General features: G+C 45.9%; 2 protein-coding genes across 2 annotated transcripts in view; both read right to left on the bottom strand.

The window, feature by feature from the left end:
* The window catches only part of LOC140421399 (uncharacterized), a 56,721-nt gene extending 36,080 nt beyond the window's left edge, over positions 1-20,641 (bottom strand). Inside the window, exons 1-2 of the mRNA XM_072506071.1 lie at positions 20,337-20,641; positions 13,161-14,098 (exon numbers count right to left, since the gene is read on the bottom strand). Coding sequence (XP_072362172.1) covers positions 13,161-14,098; positions 20,337-20,432 — 1,034 coding nt within the window. The 5' untranslated portion in view covers positions 20,433-20,641. The remainder of the gene's footprint in view (positions 1-13,160; positions 14,099-20,336) is intronic.
* LOC140421380 (uncharacterized) overlaps positions 1-26,956 on the bottom strand; it is a 456,825-nt gene that overhangs the window by 252,277 nt on the left and 177,592 nt on the right. The gene's annotated exons all lie outside the window — the stretch shown is intronic.

Genomic DNA, 26,956 nt, shown 5'->3' with positions numbered 1-26,956 from the left:
AGTGACAGAGGAGGTTGCAGCAACTACAGGAATGTCTCACTCCTTAGCAGCACCTGGAAGACCTTCACTAGGGTCATGTTTAAAAGATTCATCTACTTGCAGTACGGTTTCTGTGCTGACAGATCGACAGGAACATGACCTTCTCCACACACCAGCTGATAATAATAATCTGTACTGTCACAAGTAGGCTTATATTAACACTGCAAAGAAGGTCCTGTGAAAAGCCTCTTATCGCCACATTCCAGCACCTGTTCGGGTACATGGAGGGAAAATTGAGAATGTCCAAATTACCCAACAGCACCTCTTTCGGGACTTGTGGAAGGAAACCCACGCAGACATGAATAGAACGTGCTGACTCCGCACATTCAGTCACCCAAGCTGGGAATCAAAGCTTGGACCCTGGCGCTGTGAAGCAACAGTGCAACCTGCCCACTGTGCTACCGTGCCGCCCAAAGTGAACAATTGGTGTTTAATCTAAAGAGTCTGTGCTGAGAAATTTGAAGTACTAATTACTGAGTGAAAGTAAATCTTTAAGTATGAATTGTAATTTACTTGTACAATTGTAAAAGGCAGTGAAAAGTTGGATTCACTGAAGTTAATCTTCAGCCTTAATGTTGTGCATTGAATTTCACAATCTTCTGGAAGCTCCGCCCTCTTTAAGTCTTTTTGGTCTAAGAACGTTGAAGCTTTGGTTACCTCTGAAAGCTGATCGTTTTACTTTTACTTTTCTTTTGTTTTATTTGAGTCACTTGGAAAAGTGCCTGAAGAAAGAGGGGAAAAAACTAATTTGGGCAAAGCTGAAAAAGTTGACAAATGAATTGAGAATACAAAGTTTAAAATGGTGTTTGATTCATTTCATATCTGAAAATAAAGTTACGTAAAGTCAACACAGTTGTGCGCATTTGAGCACGTTTGCTCCAACACCTTTGAGAGCAGAGAAGTTAACCCTTTCCACTGACAGCACAGTGATGATTTAAACTCAAGACTTTGCCTTTTCAAGATTTGGCTTCATCCCATTTGGTATCTTTCAAGACAAAATGTTTAAGAATGGAAAATATCAGATTAATCTCCAAACTGATTGCAAATTCCTGTTCTTCTGTGTCTGATCTACAAATATTATGTGAATATTAAATTGGACAGTAAAGTTCCTCAGTTGTTGCTTGAAAGTCTGTGTTGTTCTGAATGATGACAGTATTAACCTTCTCCCTAACCTGTCCTAACCCACCAACTGAAACCAGAGACTCCTTGACCTCAGGGTGACATTCCCTGTCTGCCTAGTTATTCCTTTAAATCAACCCCTGAATTGTTGGTGGATTGTTTCATCATGCTGCCATATTTCAACAACAAATGTTGAAATGTTTGCTCCACACCCACAGGGTTTCATCTGTTTAAAGCCACAAACAGAAAGGTCCATTTTTCTCCTGGAGTTTGAGACATGATGCAGAGTTTCAGCCAATGTGGAGAGGCCGTTCACCTGCTCTGCGTGTGGGAAGGGATTCACTCAGTCATCACACCTCCTGACACACCAACTTGTTCATACTGATCAGAGACCTTTTAAATGTGAGAAGAACGAGAAAAGCAGAAAGAATTTGCTGATACATCAAGGCACTCACACTGGGGAGAGGCCATTCACCTGCTCCAAGTGTGGGAAGAGATTCACTTGTCCCTCCCACCTTCTGATTCACCAATTTGTTCACACTGATCAGAGACCAATTAATTGTTCTGATTGTGAGAAAACATTTAAAAGCAAAAAGGATCTTCTGAAACACCAGCGCACACAAACTGGGGACAGGCCATTCACCTGCTCCAAGTTCGGGAAGGAATTCACCCAATCACCTCACCTTCTGGGGCACCATTGAATTCACACTGGGGGAGACCATTCATCTGCCCTGTGTGTGGGCAGGAATTCATTGATTCATCCGACCTTCTGATACACCAGCGGGTTCACACTGGGGAGAGACTATACACTTGCCCCGTGTGTAACAAGAAATTCACTCAGTCATCCCACCTTACAACACACCAACTTATTCACACTGATCAGAGGTCTTTCAAATGCTCTGATTGCGAGAAAGGATTTAAAAGTAAATGGAATCTGCTGACACATGGTTCACAGTGGGGAGAGGCCGTACACCTGCTCTGTGTGTGGGAGGGGATTCGCTCAGTCAAACAACCTGCTGAGACATCAGCAAGTTCACAGGCGACAGCAGGGGATGGATTCTGCTGTTATTGCTGCTGTGAATCACATCCAGGACTGAATGATGTCTGGATGCCTGTTTCCAGTGGGGTTCCACAGTTCTCTGGTACATATGAATGATTATGAAATTTGCAGATGATACAACAATTCTGCGTATGGTTGACATTGCGGGAGAAAACCATGGACTGCAGGAAGATATCAGTGGACTGGTCAGATGGGCAAAACAATTGCAAATGGAATTCAATCTTTTTAAAACTCCAGCGCCTTTTCAGGTACACAGGGACAATTCAGAATGTCCGATTCACCAAACAAGCAAATCTTTCAGGACTTGAGGGAGGAAACTGGAGTAATCCAGGCAGACACGAAGAGAACGTGCAGACTCCGCACAGACATAATAATAATCTTTTATTGCCACAAGTATGAGGTTACTGTGAAAAGCCCCAAGTCGTCACATTCCGGCACCTGTTGGGGTAAGGTGGTGCGGGAATTGAACCCGCGCTGCTGGCCTTGTTCTGCATTACAACACAGTGACCGAAGCTGGGAATTGACCCTGGACCCTGGCGCTGTGAAGTAACAGTGTTAACCACTGTGCTACAAATAGTGAGAGATAATGAATTTCAGAGTGAAAACAAGACAAGTGAATGAACTATAAATAGGATGAGACTTCGAACAGGTGAGCAACAGGGAGGTATTAGTGTCCCTATCCACAGGTAGCTGGATAGATCGATCAGGCAGCCAAGAATCCTTTCTTGGGCGCGGCCTGGAATATAAGAGCAAGGAGATTATGCCAGAACTTTATAAAAGGCGAAGAGTACAGCTAGAGGAGGGCGAAGCATTGTGGTCACTGTATTAATGAACTATAAGTCATGATTCATTAATTAGTATAAACCTGAAGTCAATTTGATCATTTATATAATTGCAGTCAGTGTTCTGTTGATCAAATCTTGGGGATAAAGTTGAAACTGAATGACAAGCGATTGCAACAGTGAAAAAATCTGAATTCTTCAGCAAGTTAAAATCCGAACTGTTGATATAACAAAAATTAAGAAAATCATTTCAGTTAATTCCTGATAAAAATAAGGTGCAGGGAAATGGAACGAGCTGATAGGTGTGTGGCTGATGAATCTTTATTTATTTTAACCTGAAGTTTATTGTTGCTTCAGTCAGTTAATAATGGAATAAATAAAGGCAATGACAGGGCATCCCAGTCCTGTGGAGAGCACATCCTGGTCACTGCATTCATCAATTATAAAGTGAGACAATTCATTAATTATCACAAAACTGAAATCAATCTGATCATTGTTCATAGAATTACGGTACGTGGTCCATTAATCAAATCTAGGGGATACAGATGAAGTTGGCATTGTAAGAGTGAAGACATCTGCATTTTTCAGTCAATTAATCATTTGAGAGGTTTAGATATTTTTTTCAAAAATTGAGAGTATCCAATTATTTTTTTTCCAATTAAGGGGCAATTTAGCAAGGCCAATCCACCTAACCTGCACATCTTTGGGTTGTGGCGGTGACCCCATGCAGACATGGGGAGAATGTGCAAACTCTACACGGTCAGTGACCCAGGGTCGGGATTCGAACCCGGCTCCTCAGCGCCACAATCCCAGTGCTATCCACTGCGCTACATGCCGCCTTGAGAGGTTTAGATATTAACAGTCAACAAAAATGGTAGCACGGTGGCACACTGGTTAGCACTGCTGCCTCACAGTGCTGCGGACCTGGTTTCGGCCCCGTGTCACTGTCCGTGTGGAGTTTGCACATTCTCCCCGTGTCTGCGTGTGTTTTACCCCCACAACTCAAAGATGTGCAGGGTAGGTGAATTGGCCACGCTAAATTACCCCTTAATTGAAAAAAAAAGAATTGGATACGCTAAATTTATGTAAAAAAAAATTATCAAAAACATTTCAGTTAATTCCGGATAAAAAGTAACTTCAGCTCAATGGAAGAAACTGATTGGTGAGAAGCTGATGAATCTTTATTTATTTTAATCTTAAGTTTATTTTGCTTAAGTCAACTAATCAAATAACTAAAGACCTGGCAGGGGATTCCAATCCTGCTCCACGTGGGAAAACCAGGATACTGCTCATGTCCAGAACAATCACAAGTGCAGGAAGTGACATCAGCTGGAGCAGCGAGCAAGGCAGTGGTTGAGAGGCATGTTTGTGATTGGTGGGGTATTTCCAGTGGGATTCTAGATTTCTCAGGACATGATTCCGTGCTTCTTGAGTTATGTATCAATGCTTTAGACTTTAACATGGGGACAGGATTAAGTCATTTGTGGTCCTGTTTTTGACAGTGAGAAAGAAAGTTGCAAAGAACAAAGAACAAAGAAATGTACAGCACAGGAACAGGCCCTTCGGCCCTCCAAGCCCGTGCCGACCATGCTTCCCGACTAAACTTCAATCTTCTACACTTCCTGGGTCCGTATCCTTCTATTCCCATCCTATTCATATATTTGTCAAGATGCCCCTTAAATGTCCCTATCGTCCTTGCTTCCACTACCTCCTCCGGTAGCGAGTTCCAGGCACCCACTACCCTCTGCGTAAAAAACTTGCCTCGTACATCTACTCTAAACCTTGCCCCTCTCACCTTAAAACTGTGCCCCCTAGTAATTGACCCCTCTACCCTGGGGAAAAGCCTCTGACTATCCACTCTGTCTATGCCCCTCATAATTTTGTATACCTCTATCAGGTCTCCCCTCAACCTCCTTCGTTCCAGTGAGAACAAACCAAGTTTATTCAACTGCTCCTCATAGCTAATGCCCTCCATACCAGGCAACATTCTGGTAAATCTCTTCTGCACCCTCTCTAAAGCCTCCACATCCTTCTGGTAGTGTGGCGACCAGAATTGAACACTATACTCCAAGTGTGGCCTAACTAAGGTTCTATACAGCTGCAACATGACTTGCCAATTCTTATACTCAATGCCCCGGCCAATGAAGGCAAGCATGCCGTATGCCTTCTTGACTACCTTCTCCACCTGTGTTGCCCCTTTCAATGACCTGTGGACCTGTACTCCTAGATTTCTTTGACTTTCAATACTCTTGAGGGTTCTTCCATTCACTGTATATTCCCTACCTGCATTAGACCTTCCAAAATGCATTACCTCACATTTGTCCGGATCAAACTCCATCTGCCATCTCTCCGCCGAAGTCTCCAGACAATCTAAATCCTGCTGTATCCTCCGACAGTCCTCATCGCTATCCGCAATTCCACCAACCTTTGTGTCGTCTGCAAACTTACTAATCAGACCGGGTACATTTTCCTCCAAATCATTTATATATACTACAAAGAGCAAAGGTCCCAGCACTGATCCCTGTGGAACACCACTGGTCACAGCCCTCCAATTAGAAAAGCACCCCTCCATTGCTACTCTCTGCCTTCTATGGCCTAGCCAGTTCTGTATCCACCTTGCCAGCTCACCCCTGATCCCGTGTGACTTCTCCTTTTGTAATAGTCTACCATGAGGGACCTTGTCAAAGGCCTTACTGAAGTCCATATAGACAACATCTACTGCCCTACCTGCATCAATCATCTTAGTGACCTCCTCGAAAAACTCTATCAAGTTAGTGAGACACGACCTCCCCTTCACAAAACCGTGCTGCAGACAAAGCTGCAGACATTTATTATTAATTTATGGGACGTGGGCTTCACTGGTTAGGCCAGCATTTATTGCCCATCCCTAGATGCCCTTCAGAACGTGGTGGGAAGGTTCTTTCTTGAACCGCTGCAGTCCTTCAGGTGTCAGTACACCCACTGTGCTGTTAGGGAGAGAGTTCCAGGATTTTCTGCCAGCGACGGCGAAGGAACGGGGATATATTTCCCAGTCAGGGTGGTGAGTGACTTGGAGGGGAGCCTCCAGGTTGTGGGGTTCCTAGTGATCTGCTCTTGGCCTTTTAGATGGTAGTGGTCATGGGTTTGGAAGGTGCTGACTAAGGAACATTGGTGAGTTACTGCAGTGCATCTTGTATGTGGTGCACACAGCTGCCACTGTTCATCGGAGGTGGATGGTTTGAATGTTTGTGGAGGAGGAGCAATCAAGCGGGCTGCTTTGTCCTGGATGCTGTTGAGCTTCTTGATGTTGTTGGAGCTGAACTCATCCAGGCAAGTGGAGAGTATTCTATTACACTCCTGACTTGTGCATTGCAGATGGTGGACAGGCTTTGGGGTGGGGGCGGGGTGGGGGGGGGGGCAGGCTTTGGGGTGGGGCGGAGCGGGGGGGAGGGGTGGGAAGACATGAGTTACCCTTTGCAGGATTCCTAGTCTTTGACCTGCCCTGGTAGCCGCAGTATTATTGTGGCTCGTCCAGTTCAGTTTTTGATCAATGGCACCCCCCAGGATGTTGATTGTGGGGGATTCAGCGATGGTAATGTAATTCAATGTTTTGTGAGGGCCACGAAGAACCCAGCACGAGTTTTAAGGATACAATGTAATAACATTTATTTACAATAACATATATATATATAACAGCAGCAGCAACTTCCCTTGCTGCACACTTCTTCCTGCTGGTTCCAAACTGTCCAGCTTTATTTATACTTGGAGTTTACTAATGGTTTCTCTGCCCCCCTCATTGGGGAAGCTCATACTCCCACAGGATTGTGGGATTGTCATTAGTCCCCAGCCAATGGTAAGCAGGCAGGTTACAACAAATGTCAAGGGGCGATCGTTAGATCCTCTCTTAAGAACATAAGAACTAGGAGCAGGAGTAGGCCATCTGGCCCCTCGAGCCTGCTCCACCATTCAATGAGATCATGGCTGATCTTTTGTGGACTCAGCTCCACTTTCCGGCCCAAACACCATAACCCTTAATCCCTTTATTCTTCAAAAAACTATCTATCTTTATCTTAAAAACATTTAATGAAGGAGCCTCTACTGCTTCACTGGGCAAGGAATTCCATAGACTCACAACCCTTTGGGTGAAGAAGTTCCTCCTAAACTCAGTCCTAAATCTACTTCCCCTTATTTTGAGGCTATGCCCCCTAGTTCTGCTTTCACCCGCCAGTGGAAACAACCTGCCCGCATCTATCCTATCTATTCCCTTCATAATCTTATATGTTTCTATAAGATCCCCCCTCATCCTTCTAAATTCCAACGAGTACAGTCCCAGTCTACTCAACCTCTCCTCGTAATCCAACCCCTTCAGCTCTGGGATTAACCTAGTGAATCTCCTCTGCACACCCTCCAGTGCCAGTACGTCCTTGCTCAAGTAAGGAGACCAAAACGGAACACAATACTCCAGGTGTGGCCTCACTAACACGGTACACAATTGCAGCATAACCTCCCTAGTCTTAAACTCCATCCCTCTAGCAATGAAGGACAAAATTCCATTTGCCTTCTTAATCACCTGTTGCACCTGTAAACCAACTTTTTGCGACTCATGCACTAGCACACCCAGGTCTCTCTGCACAGCAGCATGTTTTAATATTTTATCATTTAAATAATAATCCCTTTTGCTGTTATTCCTACCAAAATGGATAACCTCACATTTGTCAACATTGTATTCCATCTGCCAGAACCTAGCCCATTCACTTAGCCTATCCACATCCCTCTGCAGACTTCCAGTATCCTCTGCACTTTTTGCTTTAAGACTTATCTTAGTGTCGTCTGCAAACTTGGACACATTGCCCTTGGTCCCCAACTCCAAATCATCTATGTAAATTGTGAACAGTTGTGGGCCCAACACTGATCCCTGAGGGACACCACTAGCTACTGAATGGCCTCTTTCTGCACTGTAAATTCTATGAGAAACACCCATTAATCCCCACTCTTTGCTTTCTATTAATTAACCAATCCTCTATCCATGCTACTACTTTCCCCTTAATGCCATGCATCTTTATCTTATGCAGTAATCTTTTGTGTGGCACCTTGTCAAAGGCTTTCTGGAAATCCAGATGTACCACATCCATTGTCTCCCCGTTATCTACCGCACTGTTAATGTCCTCAAAAAATTCCACTCAATTAGTTAGGCACGACCTGCCCTTTATGAACCCATGCTGCGTTTGCCCAATGGGACAATTTCCATCCAGATGCCTCGCTATTTCTTCCTTGATGATAGATTCCAGCATCTTCCCTACTACCGAAGTTAAGCTCACTGGCCTATAATTACCCACTTTCTGCCTACCTCCTTTTTTAAACAGTGGTGTCACGTTTGCTAATTTCCAATCCGCCGGGACCACCCCAGAGTCTAGTGAATTTTGGTAAATTATCACTAGTGCATTTGCAATTTCCCTAGCCATCTCTTTTAGCACTCTGGGATGCATTCCATCAGGGCCAGGAGACTTGTCTACCTTTAGCCCCATTAGCTTGCCCATCACTACCTGCTTGGTGATAACAATCCTCTCAAGGTCCTCACCTGTCATAGCCTCATTTCCATCAGTCACTGGCATGTTATTTGTGTCTTCCACTGTGAAGACCGACCCAAAAAACCTGTTCCTCATCTCCCATTATTAAATCTCCCTTCTCACGCTCTAAAGGACCAATATTTACCTTAGCCGCTCTTTTTTGTTTTATATATTTGTAGAAACTTTTACTATCTGTTTTTATATTGAGCAAGTTTACTCTCATAATCTATTTTACTCTTCTTGATAGTTTTTTAGTAGCTTTCTGTTGCCCCCCTAAAGATTTCCCAGTCCTCTAGTCTCCCACTGATTTTTGCTATTTTGTATGTTTTTTCCTTCAATTTGAAACTCTCCCTTATTTCCTTAGATATCCAAGGTCGATTTTCCCTCTTTTTACCGTCCTTCCTTTTTGTTGGTATAAACCTTTGCTGAGCACTGTGAAAAATCACTTGGAAGGTTCTCCACTGGTCCTCAACTGTTTCACCATAAAGTCTTTGCTCCCAGTCTACCTTAGCTAGTTCTTCTCTCATCCCATTGTAATCTCCTTTGTTTAAGCACAAAACACTAGTGCTTGATTTTACCTTCTCACCCTCCATCTGTATTTTAAATTCCACCATATTGTGATTGCTCCTTCCGAGAGGATCCCTAACTACGAGATCCTGAATCAATCCTGTCTCATTACACAGGACCAGATCTAGGACCACTTGTTCCCTTGTAGGTTCCATTACATACTGTTCTAGGAAACTATCGCGGATACATTCTATAAACTCCTCCTCAAGGCTGCCTTGACCGACCTGGTTAAACGAATCGACATGTAGATTAAAATCCCCCATGATAACTGCTGTACCATTTCTACATGCATCGGTTATTTCTTTGTTTATTGCCTGCCCCACCATAATGTTACTATTTGGTGGCCTATAGACTACTCCTATCAGTGACTTTTTCGCCTCACTATTCCTGATTTCCACCCAAATGGATTCAACCTTATCCTCCACAGCACCGATGTCATCCCTTACTGTTGCCCGGATGTCATCCTTAAATAACAGAGCTACACCACATCCCTTACCATCCACTCAGTCCTTCCGAATAGTTTGATACCCTCAGATATTTAACTCCCAGTCGTGACCATCCTTTAACCATGTTTCAGTAATGGCCACTAAATCATAGTCATTCACGATGATTTGCGCCATCAACTCATTTACCTTAATCCGAATACTGTGAGCATTCAGGTAAAGTACACTTATGTTGGCTTTTTTACCTCTGTTCTGAATCTTAACACCTCGATCAGTAATCTCTTCTAAGTTATATTTCTTTTTAACCTTTCTCCTAATTTTCCTTGTCGTTCAACCCATATCTTCATGTAACAACCTGCCGCGTCATTTACCATTAATGTTTTCACTTCCCGTTTTATTCCTTTTAGTATTCCTGGTCCTATTCACTGAGCCCGCCCCCCCCCCCCCTCCCCTCAGTCACTGTACCTTGTACTGTCGCCCTTTTTGATTTTTGACTATGGCTTCTTTGCCGTACACTTTCCCCCTTACTGCCTTTTGTTTCTGTCCCTGTTTTACTACCTTCCAACTTCCTGCATCGGTTCCCATCCCCCTGCCACATTAGTTTAAACTCTCCCCAACAGCTCTAGCAAACCCCCCCCCAGGACATCGGTTCCAGTCCTGCCCATGTGCAGACCGTCCGGTTTGTACTGGTCACACCTCCCCAGAACTGGTTCCAATGTCCCAGGAATTTGAATCCCTCCCTCTTGCACCATCTCTCGAGCCACGCATTCATCCTATCTATCCTGACATTCCTGCTCTGACTAGCTCGTGGCACTGGTAGCAATCCTGAGATTACTACCTTTGAGGTCCTACTTTTTAGTTTAACTCCTAACTCCCTAAATTCAGCTTGTAGGACCTCGTCCCATTTTTTACCTATATCGTTGGTGCCTATGTGCACCACGACAGCTGGCTGTTCACCCCCCACACCCCCCCAGAATGTCCTGCAACCGCTCCAAGACATCCTTGACCCTTGCACCAGGGAGGCAACATACCATCCTGGAGTCTCGATTGCGTCCGCAGAACCACCTGTCTATTCCCCTTACAATTGAGTCCCCTATCACTATAGCCCTGCCATTCTTCTTCCTGCCCAGCTGCACAGCAGAGCCAGACATGGTGCCATGAGCCTGGCTGCTGCTGCCTTCCCCTGGTGAGCCATCTCCCTCAACAGTATCCAAAGCGGTATATCTGTTTTGCAGGGAGATGATCGCAGAGGACACCTGCACTGCCTTCCTACTCTTGCTCTGTGTTTTGGTCACCCATTTTCTCTCTCCCTCAGTACCTTTCACCTGCGGTGTGACCAACTCGCTAAACGTGCTATCCACGACGTCCTCAGCATCGCGGATGCTCCAAAGTTAGTCCATCCGCAGCTCCAGAGCCGTCAAGCGGTCTAACAGGAGTTGCAACTGGACACACTTCTTGCACGTGAAGGAGCCAGGGACAGTGGACGTGTCCCTGGAGGAGATGGTCATTGTCTGCCACTTGTGTGGCACGAATGTAACTTGCCACTGATCAGCCCAAGCTTGGATATTGTCCAGGTCTTGCTGCATTTGGACAAGGGCTGCTTCATTATTTGAGGAGTCGCGAATGGTGCTGAACATTGTACAGTGTTCCGCAAACATCCCCACTTCTGACCTTATGATGAAGGCAGATCATTGATGAAGCAGCTGAAGATGGTTGGGCCGAGGACACTACCCTGAGGAACTCCTCCAGTGATGTCCTGGAGCTGAAATGGTTAGCCTCCAACCACCACAACCATCTTGCTTTGTGCCAGGTCCGACTCCAACCAGCAGAGAGTTTTCACCCTGATTCCCATTGACTCCAGATTAGCTAGGGCTCCTTGATGCCATACTCGGTCAAGTGCTGCCTTGATGTCAAGGGCAGACACTCTCACCTCACCTCTGGCATTCAGCGCTTTTGTGCATGTTTGAACCAATGCTGTAATGACTGCAGGAAGACATCAATAGACTGATCAGCGGGCCAGAAAAGTAGTAAACTGAGGTCAATCCAGAGAAGCGCGGGGTAATAATTACATTTGGGGAGGACAAACACGGCAAAGGGAAACAATATGAATGGTTTGATAGTGAGGTGTAGAGGGACAGAGGGGCATTAGAGTTCATGTCCACAGATCCCTGAAGATGACGGGAGAATGAAATAAAATGAAAATTGCTTATTGTCACAAGTCGGCTTCAAAGGAAGTTACTGTGAAAAGCCCCTAGTCGCCACATTCCGGCGCCTGTTCGGGGAGGCTGGTATGGGAATTGAACCGTGCTGCTGGCCTTTTTTGGTCTGCTTTCAAAGCCAATGATTTAGCCCTGTGCTAAACCAGCCCCTTGAGGTAGATACAGTGATTGTAAAGGCAGAGAGGATACTTTGTTATTCACGGTGACATAGAGTACTGGAGCAGGGAATATTCCCAGCAATTTCTATTGGAGGAAAGACCTGAAACCCCTCTCTCCACAGATGCTGCCAGAGTTGCTGAGTATTTCCAGCATTTTCTGTTTTTATTATAAGATCAGGGAGATTATACTGGAGCTGTCCAAATAACTAGTTAAACCACAGCTGCATTACTGAGTACAGTTCTGGTCACCACATTACAGGAAGGATGTGTTCATACCAGAGAGAATGCAGAGGAGATTGACCAGGATGTTGACACAAATGGAGAATTTTAATAATGAGGAAAGATTGGAGAGGCCGAGGTTGTTTTCTGTGGAACAGAGAACGCTGAGGAGAGATTAACTGAGGTGTTTAACATTATGAGGTGCTCGAATAGAATGGATAAGAAGGATCTATTTCATGAACAGATCAATAACCAAAGGGTTTAGATTTAAAATAATTCGCAGAGGATTGGGAGTGGAAGAGGGACAACAGATCTTGGTGTCTATTCGGAACCCTGGATATGCGTTATCCCTTCTCAGCTCCCAAATAACAGAGGTCAGTCTGTGCTTTTTGGTAAAGTCCAGTTGAACTTTATTTGTCAGCTGTGCCACTGGAAAACTTGTTTTTAATACAAAATTCAGAAAAATCTAGCCCTGCAGCAAGCTAGTCAGATTAATTTTCTTTCATGAATATAGAAGTTGAGTATTCATTCAAATCATAATACACCAGATAAAATAACGGGAGATGGGAGAGAAACTAGAGAAAGATGTGGGTTCAGTGCTCGGGAAAGGATGACATTTAGAGACAGTTTGGTCCGGTGGGCTCGTGGAAGGGAGGGAAGCAGCAGAGGCAGCTGATCGGATTTACTCAATCTCAGTCACAAAGAAGCTCCACAAGCTCCTCACACTTCTTGTTGGAGGTGAGGATGGAAGAGACAGGGGAGAGCGAGAGAACTTCAAAGGAAATAACTTTTGTCAGAGATATTAAAATGTTTCAGCACACTGTGTATTTAACACAAATCTAATTTATTTGACATTCAGCCAGAATATTAGCCCCTGTAAGTGGGCTGGAGTTTGTTATCAGCAGAAAGAGACCCAAATGAACATGGTTCAGTCCTGAATGTGAGTTAACAGCAAAACCCATTCACTGTGGTTTGTGGCCTCGTTGGTGTCTCAGTAGAGAGGATGACTGAGTGAATCCCTTCCCACACTCTGAACAGGTGAACGGTCTCTCTCCAGTGTGAATTCGCTGGTGATTCAGCAGAACGGATGACTGAGTGAATCCCTTCCCACACTCTGAACAGGTGAATAGCCTCTCCCCAGTGTGAATTCGCTGATGTACAGTGAGCTGAGTTGATCGCCTGAACCCAGTCCCACAGTGAGAGCATCTAAACGGTCTCTCGTCAGTGTGAACACGTTGATGGAGCATCAGTTCCCCAGAACTTTTAAAGCACTTCCCGCAGTCGGGACATTGGAATGGTCTCTCCCCAGTGTGAATTCGCTGGTGCTCCTGCAGGTCGGATGTTTGAGTGAATCCTTTCCCACACTTGGAGCAGGTGAATGGTCTCTCCCCAGTGTGAATTCGCTGGTGTCTCAGCAGGTTGGCTACGTGAGTGAATCCCTTCCCACACTCGGAGCAGGTGAATGGTCTCTCCCCAGTGTGAATTCTCTGGTGTGTCAGCCGATTGGTTGAATTAATGAATCCCTTCCCACACTGAGAGCAGGTGAACGGCCTCTCCCCAGTGTGAACTCGCTTGTGTTTCATCAGGTTGGATGCCTGAGTGAATCCCTTCCCACACTTGGAGCAGGTGAATGGTCTCTCCCCAGTGTGACTGCGTCGATGAGTTTCCAGCTTGGATGGGTAAGTGAATCCTCTCCCACAGTCCGCACATTTCCACGGTTTCTCCTCAGTGTGACTGCATTTGTTGCTTGTGAGGCCTGATGATCGACTGAATCCTCGTCCACACACACAACACGCGTACGATTTCTCCTCACTGTGAACGGTGCTTTTTCCTTCCATGTTCAAAGTATGATGATATTCAGGATATGATAAATTGAGGACTCTCTCAGATCCTGATGTGATGCTTGCTTTGAGTTTCCGGATTTTGAAGCGTCCCCTTCGAACACCCTGTGAAACGGATTCAAAACAGAAAATAGGGAGTGAGAGAACCCACAAAAACACAAAGGCAGATTGTGAAATTGAGCTGAATGAATCTGGTCATTTGTGGGGCCGGCACTGGGAAAAAGTGACCATGAAAACTGCTGGATTGTCATAAAAACCTAACTGGCCTCTTTGGGAGGAGAGAGAAAGAGGTGAAGACGGATTTTGTATACTCACAAGACATATCGAGAGAGTAGTTGGCAAAGCAAATTCGATCTTGAGCTTCATAAACAGCAATATAGATACCAAAACTATGCTTCTGGTGGTATGGTGGTTAGCACTGCTGCCTCACAGTGCCGTGACCCGGGTTCAATTCTGGCCTTGGTGACTGTGTGTGGAGGTTACACCACTTTTTCCCCGTGTTTGCGTGGGTTTCCACCCGGTGCTCAGGTTTCCTCCAACACTCCAAAGAAGAGCAAGTTAGGTGGATTGACCTTGATAAATTGTCCGGGATGTGCAGGTTCAGTGGGGCTATGGGGTTACAGGGACAGGGTAGGGGTGTGGGCCTAGGCAGGGTGCCCTTTCAGTGAATCAGTGCACACTTCCAGGAAGTAGGCTTCAATGAAGTTACTGTGAAAAGCTCCTAGTCGCCACATTCTGGCGCCTGTTCGAGGAGGCCGGTACGGGACTTGAACCCGCGCTGCTGGTCTTGTTCTGCATTACAAGCCAGCTGTCTTAGCCCACTGTGCTATACCAGCCCCAAAGCCCCTAGTCGCCACATTCCGGCGCCTGTTTGGGGAGGCTGATAGGGGAGCAAGTTAGATCGATTGGCCTTGATAAATTGCCCCTTAGTGTCCAGGGATGTGCAGGTTTGGTGGGGCTATGGGGTTACAGGGACAGGGTAGGGGTGTGGGCCTAGGCAGGGTGCCCTTTCAGTGAATCAGTGCACACTTGATGGGCCGAATGGCCTCCTTCTGCACTGCAGGAATTCTATGGTTCTAATTCTATTCTCTGAATCTTTATAAAACTCTGGTCACCACTCTGCAGGAAGAATGTGAAGGTTCTTGAAGAAGGTGCAGAGGAGATTTACCAGAATGGTTCCAGCAAAGGAGGTTGAGGGGAGATTTGATTCAGGAACACAAGATTATACCAGATTTCCATTGGGTGGACAAAGAAACTCTGTTTCCATTCAGTGATCGTACAAGCAGTCGGGACACAGATTTAAAGGTTGGGGTAAAACCTGGATTGAACTATATAAGATCCTGAGGGGTCTTGACAGGGTGGATGTGGAGAGGATGTTTCCTCTTGTGGGAGAATCTGGAACAAGGGGGTCACCCAATTCAAATGGGGATAAGGATTTATTTTTCGCTTGAGGGTTGCAAGACAGGGGGTGGCATAGTGCTTAGCACTGCTGCCTCAAAGCACCAGGGTTCAATTCCCACCCTGACTGTGTGGAGTTTGCACTTTCTCCCCGTGTCTGTGTGGGTTTCCTCCGGGTGCTCCGGTTTCCTCCCACAGTTCAAAGATGTACAGATTAGATTGAATTGGTTAGGATTGTATTCATATATCATAGAATTTACAGTGTAGAAGGAGGCAATTCGGCCCATCGAGTCTGCACCGGCTCTTTGAAAGAACACCCTACCCAAGCCCACACCTCCACACTATCCCCATAAACCAGTAACCCCACCCAACACTAAGGGAAATTTTGGACACCAAGCACAATTTAGCATGGCCAGTCCACCTAACTTGCACATCTTTGGACTGTGGGAGGAAACAGGAGCACCCGGAGGAAACCCACGCACACACGGGGAGAACGTGCAGGCTCTGCACAGACAGTGACCCAAGCTGGGAATCGAACCTTGGACCCTGGAGCTATGAAGCAATTGTGCTAACCACTTTGCTACCGTGCTGCCCATATTCGCTGGAGTTCAGAAGAATGAGGAGGATCTCATAGAAACCTATAAAAAGTGGGTGGCACAGTGGCTAGCACAGCTACCTCCTGTCGCCGAGGACCCGGGTTCGATCACAGCTCCGGGTCACTGTCTGTGTGGAGTTTGCACATTCTCCCTGTGGTTGTGTGGGTCTCAACCCCACAAATCCATTACTATTGGGCCGCCAATGTGGCAATGATACGTAAATGGATGATGGAGGGTGAGGGAGCGGCGTGGAAAAGACTGGAGAGAAAGTCCTGTAAAGGGACGAGTTTAGAGGCGCTGGTGACGGCGCCGCTACCGATCTCACCTAAAAAGTTTACCACGAACCCGGTGGTGGCGGCAACATTGAATATCTGGGGACAGTGGAGGCGACAGAGAGGGGTGCGGGGAGCCCTGGTGGGGTCCCCAATCAGGAACAACCATAGGTTCGCCCCAGGAAGAATGGATGGAGGATTTCAGAGCTGGTACCAGTTGGGAATTAGGAGGGTGGGAGATTTATTTATAGATGGGACTTTTGCGAGCTTGGGAGCATTGGAGGAAAAGTGTAAGTTGCCCCGGGGAAATTTCTTGAGACATATGCAGGTGAGGGCGTTTATTAGACAACAGGTGAGGGAATTTCCGTTGCTCCCGACACAGGGGATACAGGACAGGGTGCTTTCAGGGGTGTGGGTCGGAGAGGGCAAGATGTCAGAGATTTACCGAGAGATGAGGGAAGAGGGGGAGGAGTCGGTGGGCGAACTTAAAGGAAAGTGGGAAGAAGAACTAGGGGAGGAGATAGAGGAGGGTATGTGGGCTGATGCCCTAAGCAGGGTAAATTCCTCTTCCTCATGCGCCAGGCTTAGCCTGATTCAATTTAAGGTGCTACATAGAGCACACATAACGGGAGCAAGATTGAGCAGGTTCTTTGGAGTGGAGGACAAATGTGGGAGGTGTGGCGGGAACACGGCAAACCACGCACATATGTTTTTGGCGTGCCCGGCACTGGAAGGATATTGGAAGGGAGTGACGGGAGTGATTTCGCGGGTGGTGAAGGCCCGGGTCAAACCAGGCTGGGGGTTAGCTTTATTTGGAGTTGCGGAAGAGCCGGGAGTGCAGGAGGTGAAAGAGGCCAACGTTGTGGCCTTTGCGTCCCTAGTAGCCCGGCGCAGGATCCTACTCATGTGGAAGGAGGCGAAACCCCCCGGACTGGAGGCCTGGGTAAATGATATGGCGGGGTTCATTAAACTGGAGCAGATAAAGTTTGCCCTGAGAGGATCGGCTCAAGGGTTCACCAGGCGGTGGCAGCCATTTCTCGACTACCTAGAGGAACGTTAGAGGGAAGACAGATGACCAGCAGCAGTAACCCATGGGGAGGGGGGGGGGGGGGTTTAGTTTAGTTTAGGTCAAAGATAAAGGGGTTTTGTTACTTGTGTATTGTTAAAAATTTCTGTATTGTTATTGTTGCGTTTTCTTTGTAAGAGGGGAAAAATTGTTGTTTGGGAAAAAAATTTCAATAAAACATATTTTAAAAAAAACCCCACAAATCCAAAGATGTGCAGGGTAGGTAGATTGGCCACTCTAAATATGCCCCTTAATTGCAAAAAAAGAATTGGGCACTCCAAATTAATGTTGAAAAAAAAACAGGGCGAGACAGAGTAGATTCAGGAAGGATGTTCCCGATAGTGCGTGTGTCCAGAAATAGGGATCACAATCTGAGGATACTGGGTAGACCATTTAGGACGGAGAAGAGGAGAAATTTCTTCACCCAGAGAGTGGTGAGCCGATGGAATTCATCGCCACAGGAACTAATTAAGGCCAAAACATTGCATGTTTTCAAGAAGTAGTTAGATACAGCACTGAGGGTGAAGGGGATCAAAGGATATGGGGGGAAAGCGGGATTAGGCTATTGAGCCTAATCAGCTCTGATCGTAATGAATGGTGGAGCAGGCTCGAAGGGCCGAATGGTCTCCTCCTGCTCCTATTTTCTACGTTGCTCCATATCTATGCATGTAAATGGTCCAGGAGGTATGAGGAAGAATGTTTTTACACAGCCAGTGGCAATGACCTTAAACTTGCTGCCTATGATGGAGTTTGGAAATAGACAATAAATGATTTATTTAAAAATTGGATAGATCCCTGAGAGAAATAAAGCTGTGAGGATACAGAGACAGAGCAGGAGAATGACTCTGACTGGATTGCTCCAGATAATAATAATAATATTTATTAGTGTCACAAGTAGGCTTACATTAACACTGCAATGAAATTACTGTGAAAATCCCCAAGTCGCCACACTCCGGCGCCTGTTCGGGTGCACTGAGCGAGAATTCAGAATGTCCAATTCACCTAACAAGCACGTCTTTCGGGACTTGTGGGAGGAAACCGCAGCACCTGGAGGAAACCCACGCAGACACGGGGAGAACGTGCAGACTCCGCACAGACAGTGACCAAAGCCGGGAATCAAACCCGGGTCCCTGCCGCTGGGAAGCAACAGTGCTAACCACCGTGTCGATTAGAGAGCTAGCATGGACTCAATGGACTGAATGCCCTTCTCTGCCCATAATTTAAAATATATATATTTTATAATAAATTTAGAGTACCCAATTCATTATTTCCAATTAAGGGACAATTTAGCGTGGTCAATCCACCTACCCTGCACATCTTTTATCTTTGGGTTGCGGGGGCGAAACCCACACAAACACGGGGAGAATGTGAAAACTCCACATGGACAGTGACTCAGAGCCGGGATCGAACCTGGGACCTCGGCTCTGTGAGGCAGCAGTGCTGCTCACTGCGTCACCGTGCTGCCAGCTGACACTGACATTTTTGTCGAATCTCGCCTTGTATTTTAACCCCGGAGGGTTCAGATATCACTCAGGTAAATCTGTGCTACACTCCCTCCGAGGCCATTCTATCCTTCCTCAGGTTTGTTGCCCAGAACTGAACACAGTTCTCCAGGTTTGGTCAAACCAGGGTTTGTGAATCTCGGGGCTTTTCCAGTCACACTGAGACCTGAAATCGTCCCTCACAGACACAACAGAAAAACCTTTTACCTTCCACACCCAGATGCTGCTGAAATTCAGCTTCTAATGAACCGAGTGACTCTCATATTGCAATGTGACGTTTGGTTTGCGTTTCCCTTCTGTTAAACGTCCTCTTCCAGTATCCTGTAAATTTACAGAAACCTCACTGTCAGTTTAGGATAGAAATTCACAACATTCTCTCCTCGCCAAATTTGATTAAATGTATTCCTGGAGGTTCGATCACATGACCTGCCCTCATCCTCCAGCCATTAATCGGTCAACACATCCACCCTTGTGACACACTGCCTTCCTCGGCCAATTGGAAGCAAAAGGACTCATTACCTTACAGGACAGTGTTTGACTGGGGCAGCACGGTGGCACAGTGGTTAGCACTCTGTGTCACCGCGCCGAGGTCACAGGTTCGATCCCGGCTCTGGGTCACTGTTCGTGTGGAGTTTGCACATTGTTTGCGTGGGTTTCACCCCCACAACCCAAAGATGTGCAGATTAGGTGGATTGGACAGGCTAAATTGCCCCTTATTTGGAAAAAATGAATTGGGCACTCCAAATTTATTTTTAAAAAGGACAGTGATTGACCGTCAGCCAAACAACCTTCATCCCATTTTCAATATTTTTATATCCGCTGAAGAGAAATGTTCAAAAATATTTTTTACTGCCCTAATGATTTTCCAGAGACCCAAAATTAATATTTTTACTGTCCTAATCACGTTCCAGTGTCACAAAAATATTTTGTACTGTCCCAATGATTTTCCAGACACCCAGACATGAATCTCACCAAGGCAGAAGGTAAAATTTGAATTTGTTGAAAGTTTACTTTTAAAAAAATTAATTTAATGTACCCAATTCATTCTTTCCAATTAAGGGGCAATTTAGCATGGCCAATCTCTCTACCCTACACATCTTTTGGGTTGTGGTGGTGAAACCCACGCAAACACAGCGTGAATGTGGCAACTCCACACGGACAGTGACCCAGAGCCGGGATCGAACCTGGGTCGTCGGCGCCGTGAGGCTGCAGGGCTACCACTGCGCCACCGTGCTGCCCTCATTGAAAGTTTACTGATGACCATGAAACCATTGTCAATTGTTGCAAAGACCCAACTGGTTCACTCATGTCCTTCAGTGAAGGAAATCTTCTTATCTTACCTGGTCTGGCCTACAGGTGATTCCAGATCCACAGTCAGCTGGTTGACCCTTAAAATGCTCTCCGAGATGCCCTCAGTTCAAGGCAATTAGTGATGGGCAGTGAATGCTGGCCCAGCCAATGACACCCACATCCCGTGAATGAATAGAAAAGAAAATCTGCCATCCTTACCTGGTCTGGCCGACACGATTCCAAACCACAGCAATATGGTTGATTCTTTAAATGTCCTCCAAGATGGCCGAGCAAGCCACTCGGTTTAAGGAACATTAGGGATGGGCAATAAATGTTGGCCCAGCCAGTGACTCCCACAAATGATTAAAATAAAATACCGGCGACTCCAGTCAGTCAATCTGGAAGAGTTGGCATCCGGTGCAGACATGCAGCGCAAAATAATAATAATAATCCCTTATTGTCACAAGGAGGCTTCAATGAAGTTCCTGTCAAAAGGCCCTAGTCGCCACTTTCCGGCGCCTGTTCGGGGAGCCTGGAACGGGAAATGAACCCGCGCTGCTGGTCTTGTTCTTCATTACAAGCCAGCTGTCTTTAGCCCACTGTGCTAAACCAGCCCCTTCCCTGCGGCACATTCTCCTCTGTAAAGATGGCGGCCGGTATTCCGGGCCTGTCACCGCTCAGCTCTCACTCTGTTTGGTGCTGTTTAAGACGGGACCGTTAACATTTTCCTCGGGAGTTGAAGCCTCCACGGGGTATTTATGAAGCCTCCCAGCTCACTCCACAGCTTCTATCGCTCCCCGGCCACCCACCGGCTCCAATTCTGAAAGTTTGTATCATCAATAAGACATTGGGACTCAAAGACTAATCCAGTTTGATGGACAAGTTATCTCCTTTCTGACCAATGGAGAACAAGCTCCTCCCACTCATTGAAACATCGCCCTGACAAAGACAACAGATGCGCATGCGCCCTGATGCACATCCAATAAAGATGGCGGCCGTTAACCCGAGCCGAAGATGAGGCGCTGCAGCTCCGCTCGGTACAAATATGGTGCCGTAAACCTTTCCGAGGTTTGCGATTTCAACAGCTTTACACAACATTTCTGCCCACCCCCGCGATCTCTCGCTCCCTCCATATTGTTAAACGCCTCTCACCAATTTCTGATCAGAAAAAAACGTTCTTCTGCATCGCCATTACCCACACTGCGCATGCTTAAATCACAACGGGCCCGCCCCTCATTCACTCCGATTGGTTGGAGGACGAGCTGCTCCCGGTCGGTCCTCCAGCCCCGCCCCTCCGCTTCGTATTGGTCCGGATCTGCCGTCAATCACCCGGGCATTGTGACGGTTACGATTGGTGAGATCGGCCACAGGCTCAGGCTGACTCGCTGATTGTCCAATAATCATAGAGGTACAATCATATAATTTACAGTGCAGCAGGACGCCATTCGGCCCATCGAGTCTGCACCGGCTCTTGGAAAGCGCACCCTACTTAAGCCCACACCTCCACCCTGTCCCTATAACCCAACAACCCCATCTAACATAAGGGCAATTTAGCATGGCCAATCCACCTAACCTGCGCAGCTTTGGACTGTGGGAGGAAACCGGAGCACCCGGAGGAAGCCCACGCAGACACGGGGAGAACGGGCAGACTCCGCACAGGCAGTGACAGTTTTGTTGGGACTCGCTGATTTTGGTCTTTTATTTTGACTGGACCACATGTTTGGGGAAAGCAAGAGAGGAAAGAAGGTTCTATAGAAACTAGAATGATCTATTGTGAATTTCTATCCGATTCTTAGAGTGATCAGTTTTGTAACCTTTTTCAGGCATTAGAACGGGAGGATTGGCAGCCTGGCAACTCGAGCCAAATATAACATCGAGATCTGACAGTCACTCAATTCATTAGGATGTAAATATCACAAACTGTCAATGTGCTTGTCTGTTCTGACTGTGGGAAGAGATTTCAAACATCAGTGTGACTGGAAAAGCCCCGAGACACACACACACCTGAGTGAGTGTGTTCCAGTGAACTGACTGTGGAAAGAGCTTTAACCAGTTACACAACCTGAAAAATCATCGTGTTTCCTCTGGTGGGAGAGTCTAGGACCAAAGGGCATAATCTCAGAGTAAGGGATCTCAAATTTAGGACAGAGATGAGGAGACATTTCTTCTCTCAGAGGGTAGTGAATCTGTGGAATTCTTTAGCTGGCTCTGGAGTTTAACAAAATAAGACAAAGGTGAAGGCGGCATAACCCGGATGGGCCGCTTGGTGGCGCAGTGGCTCTTACACTGAGGGGCCTTGAGTTCAGACACATACCAGGCAGGACTGGTGAGAAATATCTGTCTGGGAAAGGGGAGACAACTGTATAATCGGGAAAATGGTGCGGTGCCGACGGACCTGAGAGAAAGGAGTTCAGCAAAGTCTTTATTTCTTCATTTTTCATTCAATATTTATTAAAAATTCAGAGAAAATATTACACAAAAGTTAATTTTGAAGTTAACAAAAGGGAACATAATGATTGAGGGTCACAGTGAGAACAGAACACATGCCCTCTGAGCTGCCAAATGTATGTACAACTGTAACAGACACAAGAAAGAGAGAACGGGAGCTCAACATAAAGGGAAGGCAACTGTTGTAAATAAGGTACGAGATAAGTTATTTACTTAGACATGAGATTGAGAGAAATTACTAGCTACAATTACATTACAGCCAAAAGTATCTCGTACATTTTAAACGGAAAACAGAAATATTGTCCAAGATTGTCTCAGTTACAGATGCAGAATAATAAACTGAGAGGATTTTACTGTTAGAGTCACCAAGAGGAAATATTGTATTTGTGTCACACACAGACCATAATAAACAGCTGAGGAAAATCTACAGCGTCCGAACGTCAACCGATCACTTGATCTGTAAAAGAGAGAGAGAATGATGAAGCAGATGTTTATGATTGGGGACATTGATGTTACAGTTTTGAATCAATAAAACATTTAGAGATTTTTTAAACGGCTTCTGTCAGTTTGAAGTGTGAGTGGATTGAATCTTCTCACCTTCGCCAGAGTGACTGCAGCGCTGTAGGAAATGCTCAGGATGAACAGGGTGATGAATGTGGAAGCGGTTGTCCAGATGTTGCCGTTATCATCCTCATTGTCTTCAGTCCAGATGCGCTCTGTGGTATCTACGGGGATAGAGCAAATAAATATAATTAGATTGTTTATTAATCCAGGATATGTTTTTAATATTCTCGCTTCATTTTCTCCCGCTGCTAATTAATTCTTCAATATATTTCCATTGCATATCTATTGTTGAGTTCATGACACTCAGAAATCGATCTCCTTAGCTTTTTTCTTCCAATTAAGGGGCAAGTTAGCATGGCCAATCCACCTACCCTGCACATCTTTGGGTTGTGGGGGTGAGACCCACAGGTCACGAGGAAACTCCACTGGGACAGAGACCCAGGATCGGGATGAACCCCAGGTCCATGGTGGCGTGAGGCATCAGTGCTAACCATTATGCCACCGTGCCGCCATTGCCTGATGTTTGTGTTTGTTCCTTATCTTTTGTGTCTGTGTAGATGCGAAATTCGTGTTTTGCTTTAGTCTTTTGTGTGTCCCGATGTCTTTATAAGTGTCATTGTGTGTGTTCCTGTGTCAGTTAGTCTTGATCTGTGTATTTGTGTGTCAGCGTCTGTATGCAAACTTTGTTTATCTTCTGTCAATCTGTATGTATGAGTGTTTTAGTGTGTGTGTTTGTGTGTTGAAGTCTATGTTTATCTATTAATGCCTGTGTCAATATAAGTTTATACTTCCCTGCCCAGTAATAAAAGTGTTAATGTGTCTTTATACGTTCAACATGCATGTCAGTGTCTTAATGTTTGTGTCTGGATAAGTGCATTTGTGTGTGCGTGTGTTTGTTGATGTGTGTATTTCATCATGGAATCATCATCATATAATCCCTACTGTGCCAAACGAGGCTATTCGGCCCATTGAGTCTGCACCAACCCTCCGAAAGAGCACTTCAACTGGACGCATGCCCCTGCCCTATCTCCAGAACCTCGTAACCCCACCTAACGTTGTGGGCACTAAGGGGTAATATAGCATGGCCAATCCACCTAACCTGCACATCTTTAGACTGTGGGAGGTAACTGGAGCACGCAGTGGAAACAGGAATAGACGCGGCAGAACGTGGAAACTCCACACCGACAATCACCCGAGGCTGGAATTGAACCCGGGTTTATGGTGCTGTGAGGCAGCAGTGCTATTTATGCGTTGATGATTGTTTATAACTATCTATTGATGTGTATTGATGCCTCTATGTGCACTAACGTGTGTTTGTGCTAGCATGTGTATGAGTATGCTAATATGTGTCCACGTGTGCCCAAAAGTGTGTTAGTGTGGATTATTGTCTCTGTTTGAATGGAAATCTTTCTGTCATCGTGAAATTCTGCTAATGTATATGTTATTGGTTGCATTTGTGTTTCATATTCTTCAGTCAATCGGCTTGTCTCGTTTCATATGTTTGTGTATCTGTGTGGACATGTGGTTGTATGTGTCTGTTTGTATACATTTGTGCAGCCGCTCGTGTGTGGATTTGTGTATGTGCACGTGTGTATGTGCGTGTCTAAACGTGTGCTTTTTTTGTGTTTATGTGCATGTCTGTGAATTTTTGCGCACGTTTGCGTGTGTTTTTGTGTCAAAATATGTGTGGTTTGTTGTGCCTGGATGTATGTTTATGCATGTGTTTCTATGTGTGTGTCTAGGCGTGTGTTTGTGTCTATGTGTGAGCGTGTGTACGTTTGTGGGTCTCTGTGCATGTGTGTGTGGAGTCTGTGTCTTTATCTGTCTGTGTGTTTGTATCAGCTGCCTGTAGCTTTGCCAGTTGTGGGTATTATTGATACCGAGGTAGAATATGTTGAACTTTCTGCTTATAAATGTGTTTTCTGTGAGTTGCAAGCTGACATCAGGTGACCTAATGCAAAAATACAAGGCGGTGCCTCAGGAGAGAACAGTGAAACCCCAGAGAGAATTCAATCACCAGTCTGGATTTAGATTATGGGGAATCAGTTTTAGCAGACGGATAAGAGGAACAAGGGTGCTGAAGGAATTCTGTTGCATAAATAGATATTTTAAGAACATCTTGATCATGATGGTCTTTTAAACCCTTCAGCCAGTAAGCTCCATGACGTCTTGTAATGTCAATAACTGAGTTCTTAGTCTAGAGAACCGTTTCCTTTCAAACTCCCTGCTTGGGGACTGGGAGGATATTGAGTTAATAATCTCCCTCTCTCTGGTCAGCTCAGCAAATTGCCTTTGGGTTCTCCCTGCTGGAGGTGGAAAGACAGATAATTCACTCATCACCTTCCTCTCTTTTGGTCGAGAAAGTGGAGGTAAAATGAGTTAGTATTGCCTCTTTGCTGGGGAAGTGTGGGTAAAGTGGATTAAATAATGCCGCTCCAATCATTGTTGGAAACGGGTGTACAGTGGATTAACTCAGCCCCCACCTTCTCTTTGTTGGGGAAGTGGGAGTACAGTGTGTTAACTAATTCAGGGGCTGGTTTAGCACACTGGGCTAAATAGCTGGCATTTAAAGCAGACCAAGGCAGGCCAGCAGCGCGGGTTCAATTCCTGTACCAGCTTCCCTGAACAGGTGCCGGAATGTGGTGACTAGGGGCTTTTCACAGTAACTTCATTTTGCAAAGAGATTTAGGAGTACAGGTCCACAGGTCATTGAAAGGGGCAACACAGGTGGAGAAGGTAGTCAAGAAGGCATACGGCATGCTTGCCTTCATTGGCCGGGGCATTGAGTATAAGAATTGGCAAGTCATGTTGCAGCTGTATAGAACCCTAGTTAGGCCACACTTGGAGTATAGTGTTCAATTCTGGTCGCCACACTACCAGAAGGATGTGGAGGCTTTAGAGAGGGTGCAGAAGAGATTTACCAGAATGTTGCCTGGTATGGAGGGCATTAGCTATGAGGAGCGGTTGAATAAACTCGGTTTGTTCTCACTGGAACGAAGGAGGTTGAGGGGAGACCTGATAGAGGTATACAAAATTATGAGGGGCATAGACAGAGTGGATAGTCAGAGGCTTTTCCCCAGGGTAGAGGGGGCATGGGAACCTGGATTGTAGTTTTAGGGTAAGGGAGAATGAGAGTATAGAGGTCAGGAGCTCAGATTTGACGTCGCAGGAGGGGGCCAGTGTTCAGGTAGGTGGTTTGAAGTGTGTCTACTTCAATGCCAGGAGTATACGAAATAAGGTAGGGGAACTGGCAGCATGGGTTGGTACCTGGGCCTTCGATGTTGTGGCCATTTCGGAGACATGGATAGAGCAGGGACAGGAATGGATGTTGCAGGTTCCGGGGTTTAGGTGTTTTAGTAAGCTCAGAGAAGGAGGCAAAAGAGGGGGAGGTGTGGCGCTGCTAGTCAAGAGCAGTATTACGGTGGCGGAGAGGATGCTAGATGGGGACTCATCTTCCGAGGTAGTATGGGCTGAGGTTAGAAACAGGAAAGGAGAGGTCACCCTGTTGGGAGTTTTCTATAGGCCTCCAAATAGTTCTAGGGATGTAGAGGAAAGGATGGCGAGGATGATCCTGGATAAGAGCGAAAGTAATAGGGTAGTTATTATGGGAGACTTTAACTTTCCAAATATTGACTGGAAAAGATATAGTTCGAGTACAATAGATTGGTCGTTTTTTGTACAGTGTGTGCAGGAGGGTTTCCTGACACAGTTTGTTGACAGGCCAACAAGAGGCGAGGCCACATTGGATTTGGTTTTGGGTAATGAACCAGGCCAGGTGTTGGATTTGGAGGTAGGTGAGCACTTTGGGGACAGTGACCACAATTCGG

The sequence above is a fragment of the Scyliorhinus torazame genome, chromosome 5, assembly GCF_047496885.1.
Source record: "Scyliorhinus torazame isolate Kashiwa2021f chromosome 5, sScyTor2.1, whole genome shotgun sequence".
Classification (NCBI taxonomy): Eukaryota; Metazoa; Chordata; class Chondrichthyes; order Carcharhiniformes; family Scyliorhinidae; genus Scyliorhinus; species Scyliorhinus torazame.
Note: the sequence above shows the minus strand (reverse complement) of the source record. Positions and strands in the feature narration are given on the sequence as shown.